Genomic DNA, 14144 nt, shown 5'->3' on the forward strand with positions numbered 1-14144 from the left:
AGAGCTAATCAATGAATTAGGTAAAGTAGCAGGATACAAAATTAATGCACAGAAATCTCTGGCATTACTATATACTAATGATCAAAAATCTGAAAGTGAAATCAAGAAAACACTCCCATTTACCATTGCAACAAAAGGAATAAAATATCTAGGAATAAACCTACCTAAGGAGACAAAAGACCTGTATGCAGAAAATTAAAAGACACTGATGAAAGAAATTAAAGATGATACAAATAGATGGAGATATATACCATGTTCTTGGATTGGAAGAATCAACATTGTGAAAATCACTCTACTACCCAAAGCAATCTATAGATTCAATGCAATCCCTATCAAACTACCACTGGCATTTTTCACAGAACTAGAACAAAAAATTTCGCAATTTGTATGGAAACACAAAAGACCCCGAATAGCCAAAGCAATCTTGAGAACGAAAAAAGGAGCTGGAGGAATCAGGCTCCCTGCCTTCAGACTATACTACAAAGCTACAGTAATCAAGACAGTATGGTACTGGCACAAAAACAGAAATATATATCAGTGGAACAGGATAGAAAGCCCAGAGATAAACCCACACAAATATGGTCACCTTATCTTTGATAAAGGTGGCAGGAATGTACAGTGGAGAAAGGACAGCCCCTTCAATAAGTGGTGCTGGGAAAACTGGACAGGTACATGTAAAACTATGAGATTAGATCACTCCCTAACACCATACATAAAAATAAGCTCAAAATGGATTAATGACCTAAATGTATGGCCAGAAACTATCAAGCTCTTAGAGGAAAACATAGGCAAAACACTCTATGACATAATTCACAGCAAGATCCTTTCTGACCCACCTCCTAGAGTAATGGAAATAAATACAAAAATAAACAAATGGAACCTAATGAAACTTCAAAGCTTTTGCACAGCAAAGGAAAACATAAACAAGACCAAAAGACAACCCTCATAATGGGAGAAAATATTTGCAAATGAAGCAACTGACAAAGGATTAATCTCCAAAATTTACAAGCAGCTCATGTAGCTCAATAACAAAAAAACAAACAACCCAATCCAAAAATGGGCAGAAGACCTAAATAGACATTTTTCCAAAGAAGATATACAGACTGCCAACAAACACATGAAAGAATGCTCAACATCATTAATCATTAGAGAAATGCAAATCAAAACTACAATGAGATATCATCTGACACCAGTCAGAATGGCCATCATCAAAAAATCTAGAAACAATAAACGCTGGAGAGGGTGTGGAGAAAAGGGAACACTCTTGCCCTGCTGGTGGGAATGTGAATTGGTAAAGCCACTATGGAGAACAGTATGGAGGTTCCTTAAAAACTACAAATAGAACTACCATATGACCCAGCAATCCCACTACTGGGCATATACCCTAAGAAAACCAAAATCCAAAAAGAGACATGTACCAAAATGTTCATTGCAGCTCTATTTACAATAGCCCGGAGACGGAAACAACCTAACTGCCCATCATCGGAATAATGGATAAAGAGGATGTGGCACATATATACAATGGAATATTACTCAGCCATAAAAGGAAACGAAATTGAGCTATTTGTAATGAGGTGGATAGACCTAGAGTCTGTCATACAGAGTGAAGTAAGTCAGAAAGAAAAAGACAAATACCGTATGCTAACTCATATATATGGAATTTAAGAAAAAAAAAATGTCATGAAGAACCTAGGGGTAAGACAGGAATAAACACACAGACGTACTGGAGAGTGGACTTGAGGATATGGGGAGGGGGAAGGGTGAGCTGTGACAGGGCGAGAGAGAGTCATGGACATATACACACTAACAAATGTAAGGTAGATAGCTAGTGGGAAGCAGCCGAATGGCACAGGGATATTGGCTCCGTGCTTTGTGACAGCCTGGAGGGGTGGGATAGGGAGGGTGGGAGGGAGGGAGACGCAAGAGGGAAGACATATGGGAACATATGTATATGTATAACAGGTTCACTTTGTTATAAAACAGAAACTAACACACCAGTGTAAAGCAATTATACCCCAATAATGATGTTAAAAAAGAAAAAAGGGAGAAGACTCAAATCAATAGAATTAGAAATGAAAAAGGAGAAGTAACAACTGACACTGCAGAAATATAAAAGATCATGAGAGATTACTACAAACAACTCTATGCCAATAAAATGGACAACCTGGAAGAAATGGACAAATTCTTAGAAAGGCACAACGTGCCAAGACTGAATCAGGAAGAAATAGAAAATATGAACAGACCAATCACAAGCACTGAAATTGAAACTCTGATTAAAAATCTTGCAACAAACAGAAGCCCAGGACCAGATGGCTTCACAGGCGAATTCTATCAAACATTTAGAGAAGAGCTAACACCTATCCTTCTCAAACTCTTCCAAAATATAGCAGAGGGACAAACACTCCCAAATTCCTTCTATAAGGCCACCATCACCTTGATACCAAAACCAGACAAGGATGTCACAAAGAAAGAAAACTACAGACCAATATCACTGATGAACATAGATGCAAAAATCCTCAACAAAATACAAGCAAAGAGAATCCAACAACACATTAAAAGGATCATACACCATGATCAAGTGAGGTTTATTCCAGGAATGCAAGGATTCTTCAATATATGCAAATCAATCAATATGATACACCATAGTAACAAATTGAAGGAGAAAAACCATATGATCATCTCAATAGATGCAGAGAAAGCTTTTGACAAAATTCAACACCCATTTATGATAAAAACCCTGCAGAAAGTAGGCATAGAGGGAACTTTCCTCAACATAATAAAGGCCATATATGCAAACCCACAGCCAACATCGTCCTCAATGATGAAATACTGAAAGCATTTCCACTAAGATCAGGAACAAGACAAGGTTGCCCACTCTCACCACTATTATGCAACATAGTTTTGGAAGTTTCAGCCACAGCAATCAGAGAAGAAAAGGAAATAAAAGGAATCCAAATCGGAGAAGAAGAAGTAAATCTGTCACTATTTGCAGATGACATGATACTATCCATAGAGAATCCTAAAGATGTTACCAGAAAACTACTAGATTTAATCAATGAATTTGGTAAAGTAGCAGGATACAAAATTAATGCACAGAAATCTCTGGCATTACTATACACTAATGATGAAAAATCTGAAAGTGAAATCAAGAAAACACTCCCATTTACCATTGCAACAAGAAGAAAAAAATATCTAGGAAGAAACCTACCTAAGGAGACAAAAGACCTGTATGCAGAAAATTAAAAGACACTGATGAAAGATATTAAAGATGATACAAATAGATGGAGATATATACCATGTTCTTGGATTGGAAGAATCAACATTGTGAAAATCACTCTACTACCCAAAGCAATCTATAGATTCAATGCAATCCCTATCAAACTACCACTGGCATTTTTCACAGAACTAGAACAAAAAATTTCACAATTTGTATGGAAACACAAAAGACCCCGAATAGCCAAAGCAATCTTAAGAACGAAAAACGGAGCTGGAGGAATCATGCTCTCTGACTTCAGACTATACTACAAAGCTAATCAAGACAGTATGGTACTGGCAGAGAAACAGAAAAATAGATCAATGGAACAGGATAGAAAGCCCAGAGATAAATCCATGAACATATGGTCACCTTATCTTTGATAAAGGAGGCAGGAATGTACAGTGGAGAAAGGACAGCCTCTTCAATAAATGGTGCTGGGAAAACTGGACAGGTACATATAAAACTATGAGATTAGATCACTCCCTAACACCATACACAAAAATAAGCTCAAAATGGATGAAAGACCTAAATGTATGGCCAGAAACTATCAAACTCTTAGAGGAAAACATAGGCAGGACACTCTATGACCTAAATCACAGTAAGATCCTTTTTTACCCACCTCCTAGAGAAATGGAAATAAAAACAAAAATAAACAAATGGGACCTAATGAAACTTCAAAGCTTTTGCACAGCAAAGGAAAACATAAACAAGACCAGAAGACAACCCTCATAATGGGAGAAAATATTTGCAAATGAAGCAACTGACAAAGGATTAATCTCCAAAATTTATAAGCAGCTCATGCAGCTTAATAACAAAAAAACAACCCAATCCAATAATGGGCAGAAGACCTAAATAGACATTTTTCCAAAGAAGATGTACAGACTGCCAACAAACACATGAAAGAATGCTCAACATCATTAATCATTAGAGAAATGCAAATCAAAACTATAATGAGATATCATCTGACACCAGTCAGAATGGCCATCATCAAAAAATCTAGAAACAATAAATGCTGGAGAGGGTTTGGAGAAAAGGGAACACTCTTGCACTGCTGGTGGGAATGTGAATTGGTAAAGCCACTATGGAGAACAGTATGGAGGTTCCTTAAAAAACTACAAATAGAACTACCATATGACCCAGCAATCCCACTACTGGGCATATACCCTGAGAAAACCATAATTCAAAAAGAGTCCTGTACCAAAATGTTCATTGCAGCTCTATTTACAATAGCCCGGAGATGAAAACAACCTAAGTGTCCATCATCGGATGAATGGATAAAGAAGATGTGGCACATATATACAATGGAATATTACCCAGCCATAAAAAGTAACGAAATTGAGCTATTTGTAATGAGGTGGATAGACCTAGAGTCTGTCATACAGAGTGAAGTAAGTCAGAAAGAAAAAGACAAATACCGTATGCTAACATATATATATGGAATTTAAGGGAAAAAAATGTCATGAAGAACCTAGGGGTAAGACAGGAATAAAGATGCAGACCTACTAGATAATGGACTTGAGGATATGGGGAGGGGGAAGGGTAAGCTGTGACAAAGTGAGAGAGAGGCATGGACATATATACACTACCAAACTTAAGGTAGATAGCTAGTGAGAAGCAGCCGCATAGCACAGGGAGATCAGTTCCGTGCTTTGTGACTGCCTGGAGGGGTGCGATAGGGAGGGTGGTAGAGAGGGAGACGCAAGAGGGAAGAGATATGGGAACACATGTATATATATAACTGATTCATTTTGTTGTAAAGCAGAAACTAACACACCATCGTAAAGCAATTATACCCCAATAAAGATGTTAAAAAAAAAAAAGAAAACTCTATGTATGTGTCATTGTCACACAGGATGAACGACAAGGCAACTTAGTGGAATCTGAAGAAGGGCTATTCAAGCAGCGCACTGGTCAAATAGTTTGTAAAATTAAACTAGATCGATGATAGAAGAGGAAATAAAATATTCACAAATACATAGAAATCAAACAACCTTCTCTTAAAAAATCAGTAGCTCAGGTCTTCCCTGGTGGCACAGTGGTTGAAAGTCTGCCTGCCAATGCAGGGGAAACAGGTTCGTGCCCCAGTCCGGAAAGATCCCACATGCCGCGGAGCGGCTGGGCCCATGAGCCATGGCTGCTGAGCTTGCACGTCCAGGGCCTGTGCTCTGCAACGGGAGAGGCCACAACAGTGAGAGGCCCGCGTATCGAAAAAAAAAAAAATCAGTAGGTCAAAGAAAAAATCAAAAGGGAAATTAGATGCCTGGAGAAAAATGAAAACATAAACACATAACACCAAAACGTGTGAGATGCACAGAAAGCAACCCTAAAGGGAAATTTATGGCTGAAAATGCAGACGTTTAAGAAAAGATCACAAAACAGTAATTTTACTATACACCATAAGAAACTAGAGAAAGAAGATTAAAGTAAACCCGAAACCCAAAACTAGAAAGGAAAGGAAATAGTCAAGATTAGTGAAGAGAAAAATAAAATGTGAATTTAAAATAAAACAGAGAAAATCTACAAAACCAAGAGTGGTTCTTCACAAAGATTAATACAATTGACAAAATTTTAGCTAGATTGACTAAGAAAAAAAAAGAACAGGGAGAAAGAGAGAGAGAAGGCCCAAATAACTAAAATCAGAAATAAAAGAACATACTAATAATTTTACAGAGATAAAAAAGATTATAAAAGAGTACTATGAATTATTAAACACCAAAAAATTGGATAACCTAGATAAAATGGACCAATTTCTAGAAATACACGACACCAAGGCTGAATTATGAAGAAATATAAAATCAGAGTAGTCCTATAACTAGCAAAGTGATTCAATCAATAATCAAAAACCTCCCAACAAAGAAAGCCCAGGACCACTTGGCTTCACTGCTGAATTCTCCCAAACTTTTGAAGAAAACTAACATTATTCCTCCTCAAACACTTCCAAAAACGTGAAGAGGAAGGAAGACTTCTTAATTTTTTCAGAGCCTATTAAAACTCATTCTCCTCATTATTCTGACACCAAAGCCAGACAAAGGAATAAGAAGAAAATACAGACCAATATCTTTTATGACTATTGATGCAACAATCATCAACAAAATGTTATCAAACCCAATTCAATAGCATATTAAAAGAATTATGCACCATGACCAACTGGGATTTATTGTGAAAATGGTTCAACATATGAAAATCAAACAATTCATTTTACCACTTTAATAGAATAAAGAGGAAAAAAAGATCATCTCATCTGATGCAGAGCAAGCATTTAATAAAAGTCAACCTTTTCCATGATAAAAACAATCAATAAACTAGGAATAGATGGAAAATTGCCCAATAAATGAAGTCATATGTGAAAAACCCACAGCTAACTTCCCAGTTGATGGTGAAATTCTGTAAGCTTTTCCCCTAAGATCAGGAATAGAACAAAGATGCCCACTTTTGCCACTTCTAGTCAACACAATAATGGAAGTTCCAACAAAAGCAATTAGGCAGGAAAAATATATAAAAGTCATTCAAATTGGAAAGAAAAAAGTAAAATTCTCTTGTTTGTACATGACATGATTTTTCATGTAGCAGTTCTAAAGATTCCAACATTTAAAAGCATTAGAGTTAATAGATAAATCCAGCAAATTTTTGAGATATAAAGTCAACACACAAAAATCAGTTGCTTTTCTACACGCTAGTGACAAACAATCCAAAAAGGAAGTTAAGCTAGCAATTTCATTTGTAATAGCTACCAAAAGTGTAAAATACTTAGGAGTAAATTTCACCATGGAAATGAAAGACTTGTGCATGAAAAAGCACAAAACATTGCTGAAAGAAATTAAAGAAGACATTAATAAATGAACAAAATATCCTGTTATTATGGATTGGGAGACTTAATATTGTTAAAATGTCAATATTACCTGAAGAAACTACAACATTCTATACAATCCCTATTAAAATCTCAAAGACTTTTTTTTGCACAACTAGAATACCCCATTCTAAATTTCATATGAAATTTCAAGGAACCTCAATTCAGCAAACAATCTTGAAAAAGAAGCACATAATTTGTGGAGTCACATTTCCAGATTTAAAAACTTAATACAAATCTACAATAATCAAAATAGTGTGGTATGCACATTAAGAAACATATATAGAAAAATGGCAATGAATAGAGAACCTAGAAATAAACCCTCACATATATAGTCAAGTGATTTTTAACAAGGGTGTCAAGATCATTCAATGGACAAAGAACAGTGTTTTCAATACATGAATCTGAGGAAACTTGATATTCACATGCAAAAGAATGAAGCTGATCGTTACCTTACACCATATACAAAAATGGTGTATAATCAAAGACCTAAATGTAAGAGCTAAAACTATAAAATTCTGAGAAAAACTCACAGGTGAAACATGACATTGAATTTGGCAATACTTTCTTGGATATGACACCAAAGGCAACAAAAAAATATTTTAGAAATTTTAATCTTGACTTCATCAAGATTAAAACTTTCCTGCATCAGAGGATACTATCAAGAGAGTGAAAAGACAATTTACACGATGAGAGAAAACATTTACAAAGCATATATCTCATAAGGGATATGTAACAAGAATACTTTAAAAAATCCTACTATTCAGCAACAAAATAACAAACAACTCAATTTAAAAATGAACAAAAGAATTGAATAGATGTTTCTCTAAAGAAGTTATACAGATGGTCAATAAGCATGTGAAACAATATTCAACATCACTAATAATTGGGAAAATGCAAATTAAAACCACAGTGAGATACCCCTACATATCCTGTAGGATGGCTGTTACCAAAAACAAAACAAAACAAAACAATTGAAAATAAGGGTTGGTAAAATGTTGAGAAATTGAAACTCTTGTGCATTGCTGATAGGAGTGCAAAAATGATGGCATCTCCGTGGAAACACTAGTGTTTTTTAAAACGTTTTTTTAACTCTTTGTTATTTTCTTGAGTTAAACGTAGAATTTACTATATGATCCAATAAATCCACTCTTAGGTGTATACCCTAAATAATTAAAAGCAGAAGTTCAAGCATACAATTGTCCATCAATGCTCATAGCATCACTATTCTCAATACCAAAAGGTAATATAAACAACCCAAAATTTCATCAACTGATAAATGTATAAAGAAAATGTGGTGTGTGTATAAACGGAATACAACTCAGCTGTAAGAAAGAATGAAAATTTTGTGTTTGCAGCAACATGGATGGACTTGGAAGGCATTGTGCTAAGTGACATAAGTCAGACAAAGACAAATACTGTATGATATCACTTATATGTGGAATCTAAAGAATACAACAAACTAGTTAATATAACAAGAAAGAAACAGACTCACAGACATAGAGAAAAAACTAGTGGTTACCAGCAGGGAGAGGGAAGGTGGGAGGGGCCATATAGGGGTAGGTAATTAAGAGTTACAAATTATTATATATAAAATGAGCTACACGGATATACTGTACAACACCAGAAATGTAGTCAATATTTTATAATAACTATAAATGGAGTATAACCTTTAAAAATTGTGAATCACTATATTGTACACCTGTAACTTATGTAATATTTTACAGCACCTATATTTCAATAAAAAGGGGTAGTATAAACAACCCAAAATTCCATTAATGGATGAAAGGATAAACAAAATGTGATATATATATATATTTGTATATATACACATATACACATAAATATATATGAAATATATTCAATATATTTCAGCCCTAAAAAACAATGATATTCTGACACCTTCCACAGCATATATGAACGTTAAAAATATGCTCAGTGAAATAAGCTAGATTCAAAAGGAAAATAGACGATTCCACTTATATGAAGTCCATAGAATAGGCAAATTCACAGAGAAAAAGTAGAATACGGGTTACCAGTGGCTGCAGGGAAGGAGAAATGGGGAGTTATAGCTTAATGGATACAGTTTCTGCTACAGATGTTGAAAGAGTTCTGGAAATGTATACTGGTGATGGCTTCACAACATTGTGAAGGAACATAGTGCCACTTTGTAACCTTCAAAATAGTTAAAATGGTAAATTTCATGTTATGTATATTTTAATGCAATAAAAGATGTGAACCGAAATAAGATGATTGCCCCATGCAGAGCCTTTGAATTGGACTAAATAGCTCAAAATAAAATAAAATGTGTGGTTCTAAACGCTGATACATTTGAGAAACCTACAAGTGAATGGGGAGATGGAACCGTGGAGGCAAGCAAGGAAACAGTAAACTCCAAAATCGTGTTTTGTAAAGAACTGTGGGTGGTTGACTATGTTTGGACAATGAGTTATGAGTTGAAGGGACATGAGTCACTACTGGGCCAATCATTTAACTACAGTTGCAAGTTTTCCAGGCTGATTTCACAGCCTCACTGACTACCAAGTTTCTGGAGATACAGAGAAATGTAAACACATTTCATCTTCTCTGAAATGTCCTACTAAACAGGCATGGGTCTAACTGCAGAGATATAAACCAGAGGAGCAGGCTGTTGTGGCGCCACAAGCAAATCCTGTGTTCTTTTCTATTTCTTCCCTACTCCTTAGGGAGAAAATTTGTGGTTCACCTTTGCAGAGTGTGAGCTGGTAAACCCACCCACTAAGCACTGTTTCTAACCAATCATGCCACCTAAGGAGGGCACATGCTATTACAGGGCAGGTCCTGTGATGTGTCAAGAATATCAAGTGGTTTGGGTTTTTAAGTCTGGAGAAGAAGAGTGAGATCAGGGAAGCTGAACTGCTAAGACAAAAATGGGAAGAAATATGAAAGAATGTTGGAGGGAGAAATGAAAGGAGAGGAGGAGAAAAGAGGGATCAGAGAGTTGAGAGGAGCCAGGGGATAGCAAAAACTCTACAATCTGTGTATCAATAATTCTCCTATTACCTCTCTGGTCTAGGCCTTTTCCCTGAACTCTGGACTTGTATGTCCAACTATCCACTCGTCATCTTCTTTGGATAGAAATAAACATCCCACAGTTAAAACATCTAAAACTGAACTGAACTTCCCCTACACCCTCTATATCTCACCTGAATACCCTTTCTTCTTCCAGATGCTCAGGTCTCAAAACCTTGGAGCTTTTCTCTCCCACCACAAATCCTACACATCAAGAAATCCTGTTGCGTCCTCTTCGGCGTGCATCCAGAATCTGAACTCCTTCTCTTGTCTCTACTAGGTACTCTCCAGGTGCAACCCACTTTTACGTTTTTTTGAATGAATGTCATGACCTCAAATGCTCTAGTTGCCTCTGTCTGTGTCCTCTGCAGTCTATTCTCAACGAAATGCTAGAATAAATTAAAACTCATGTTAGATCATGTCACTTCTCCCTTCAAAACTCTGCAATAGCAACGATTTCACTCAGAGCAAAAGCCCAAATCCTTAAACACAGGAGGATGATTCTACTTTCAGGACCTTTGCACATGCTGTTTCCTGTCAGGAAGTCTCCTCCCCCAGAAAACCACATGGCTCACTCCAGAACCTTCTTTCAATCTTGGTTCACATTTCCCCTTCTAAGTGATGCCCCCCGCCCCAACAAGACTACCAGGTTTAAAATACATCCCCAGCTACAGATTCTCCAAATTCTGTCATCTGGCTACTCTTTTTTTTTTTTTTTTTAACACGTATCACTTTCTAATATACTACATTATTTACTTAATTATAAGTCTATTGTTTATTGTCAGTTCTTCCACTAAGATAAATACCCATGCAGGCAACTACTTTGACTTTTATTCACCAAGGCACCCCATGTTCCTATAAGAGTTCCTGGCATATAGTAGTATGCAAAAAATATATGTATGTTGTGGGAATTGCCCAGTGTGACATCTCTCTGAGGCATTTAATTCTAAGTGGGTAATCTCTGTGAAAATTATGTCAGAAACTGAGTTTCTCATGTAGATGAGTTGGTGAAAAACAAAAAGGAACTTGCATAAGAGCAGAAGAGCCCAGAAAAAGGCAAACCACAAACCCTCTTCCCCACACTCCACCCTTCTACACACCCATTGGTAGAAACTGAAGAAATCTCATGGGATGGAAGCAGGGCCACAGTATCAAGAAGAGCAATTGTTAAAATCAAGAGCTCTAGTATGAGATTGCTTGAGTTCAAATCATACCTCTGCCATGTACCACTGAGTGACCTTGAATTTCTCCTTGCTCAGTTTTCTTATCTGTAAGGTAGGGGTGACAAGAGTATCGAGCTTGGATATAATGATTACATGAGTTAACAGCTGTGGGGATTTCCAGCAGTGTCTGGCATACAATGAGTGTTCAAGAAAATGAAGTTATTACTCATTAGATTTCTTGAAGCACGGAGGCTTCAACTAGCATTCAATGATATAGCTATAGATAGTTATAGATATGGATATAAATATAATTACAGATACAGATATGGATATGAATATATAGGTCATATAGGCAAGAGTCTCTGTGTCTTTGATATCCCCTTTTCTTCCTCACCCCTATCCAGCATGGAAGAGTGGACTCCAAGATAGTAATGCACAAAATTCTACTCATTTACCAGGAGAGAAGTTTTCTTGTCTTGGGTGTGGGTAAGGGGTAGATTTATAGAGAAGTAGAAAAGGAGGGATGTTGCTGAAATACAGCAAAGACTAAACATCTGATCATATCATCTCATGTACACTGAAAAATGATTTAAGGGAAAAATAAGGAAGTCTTTTTGAAATCCAATGTGTCTGGGAACAATTCCTCACACCCACTTATACACATATATACACACACGCACACATTAATACATGCATCCACAAACATGTATTAAAGTGTAACCTAGTATGCTAGTGTACTGGTTGTTTTGAGGATCAAATGAAATTAACACACATGTTTAAAACTTAGTGAAAAAAAATTTAACACATAGAAAAACCATCCAACACATCATTGACAAAAATTTGGGAGTACACATTGCAAGATTTTAACTCTGCTGTCCTCCAAGTGGCATGATGGGTGATGATAAATCTATTGTTTCCTTCTCAGAATTTTCTGATTTTTCTTCCATTAGCCTTCTCTGAGAAGCTGAGCAGCACAACATGGTTAAAAGAATCAACTCTGGAGCTGTATGGCCTGGACAAGAATCCTGTGCTCCACTGCCTTAGATAGGTGATGTCAGGCAAGTTACTGTCCCTGCCTCAGTTTCCCCATCTGCAAATCAGGGATAATACTCATAGCTACCACACTAGGATGCTGTGATTAACAAGGATGAAACAAGTTAATACACACAAAGCTGTCATTGTTCGTGTTTGAAGCATCATCTGTTTCAATGCCTCTGGTAACCAGCTGCAGGCAATGGATCCACAGAGAAAATGCTCAGATCCCTGATTTCATGCTCTTGAATAATGCCCAGTCCTTGGACTTCTGTGGACTTCTGCCCAGGTGGCACACCCATGTTTACATTTAAGACCTAAAAGTGCAGGGGCAGGGGGAGGTCCAGGGGTCAGGGAAAGGGGATTCTACCCCAAGGAATTCTTACCTGTGAGTCCCAGCAGTAGAGTCAGCAGCAGGCAAGGAGGAGGATGGTTGGACAAAGAGACAGGGATGGGCATCGTGGAAGCCTGCTCTGTCCAAATGTGTGTCCTGGGGAGAACCTGTACTTCTGTGCTCTGTGGAAAGGAAGGAAGCCCCACCTCCCAATGATGTAAGAGGAAGTGCCTATGATGAGATGAAATGGCTGTGAGATCTTAATCTGCTTCTAGGTTATAGACAGTTCCTGCTTCAGATGGTGAAATGGAAATCAGGCAGAGAAATCAGATGGAAAGTGAGGAGTTACTCATCTTATGTTTTCAGACAGATTGGACAAGCCTAACAGAAATAAACTTGCTCCCTACTTGGGGTCTCTGTTCTCTCCACTGGGCCCCTCACTCCATTCATGGTGAACCCCTATTTGGAAGCCCCAGGCAAACTCACAGATCCCAGAAGGATCTGTGGTTGTGGGCTGTGTTCCAAAGTCCCAAGCCCAGGAGGCTAGGATGTGGCTGGCTTGTGGCCTCATTCTGGAACCTACCTCAACAAAGACGAACTCAACTGAAACAAGGAAGAGGGTTCTCCAGGGCCTCTCAAATATGGGGTAGAACTAGATCTGCTCCTGAAATGACTTTCTATTCCAACCCTTTATTGATATAACTGGTAAAACTTAGCCCAAAAGCACAGTGCAATGAGGACCTCAGAATTTGTATCACCTGCATCTAAAAAAGGAATTGTTTCCTACTTCTTTCAGGAGAGGAAGTGGGTTATAGGACCCAGAAATTATACTCCCAGGCATTTATCTAAGAGAAATGAAAACTATGTCCACACAAAACTGGTGCAGATATAGCAAATTTCTTTGTAAAGCAAAAAACTGGGAAAAAATTAAAATGTCTCACAGCAAGTGAACAGTTTAACAAATTGTGGTGCATCCATAGCAGGAAATACTACTCAGCAATACAAAGGAATAAGCTATATATGTGTGTAACAACTGAAAGTCTCTTGAAGGCATTATGTTGAGTAAACAAAGACAATCTCATAATATCAATTCCACTGATATAACAGTCTCAAAATTATATATAAGGAGAAAACAGAATGGCATTTGCCAGAGGTTTGGTTTGCTGAGGATGTGTCACTTTAAAGGGCTAGCACATGGGAGACTTTGTGGTCATGGAATGTTCTGCATCCTGACCATGGTGGTGGTTACACAAACATACACACAAGAGGATCAACGTGAAACAAAACTGAGAATGTTACAAACTCAGCTATTATTAAGAATTTCATAGACACAATAACATAGACACTGTCTATTAAGTTATCCAAAACTATGCTTATTTTAGGATGATAAGGATATAAAATGTGTGTATGTGTCATGAGGTCAGGAGTAACAAAACATTACATACCCATCTTCCATAGTGA

The 14144-nt window shown here is 37.1% G+C and overlaps 1 protein-coding gene across 3 annotated transcripts in view; it reads right to left on the reverse strand.

Moving 5' to 3' along the window:
• SIRPB1 (signal regulatory protein beta 1) overlaps positions 1-12865 on the reverse strand; it is a 50060-nt gene extending 37195 nt beyond the window's left edge. The window contains exons 1-2 of one of the 3 annotated variants that reach the window (XM_027078717.1): positions 12736-12865; positions 11369-11422 (exon numbers count right to left, since the gene is read on the reverse strand). In XM_027078717.1, coding sequence (XP_026934518.1) covers positions 11369-11422; positions 12736-12808 — 127 coding nt within the window. In that variant the 5' untranslated portion in view covers positions 12809-12865. The remainder of the gene's footprint in view (positions 1-11368; positions 11423-12735) is intronic. The other 2 variants (XM_027078716.1, XM_027078718.1) reach the window with 2 other exon arrangements.
• Positions 12866-14144: the final 1279 nt, after the last annotated feature.

The sequence above is a fragment of the Aethalodelphis obliquidens genome, unplaced genomic scaffold (genome assembly GCF_003676395.1).
Source record: "Aethalodelphis obliquidens isolate GAN/ISIS:26980383/991018 unplaced genomic scaffold, ASM367639v1 scaffold42, whole genome shotgun sequence".
NCBI classification, from domain to species: domain Eukaryota; kingdom Metazoa; phylum Chordata; class Mammalia; order Artiodactyla; family Delphinidae; genus Aethalodelphis; species Aethalodelphis obliquidens.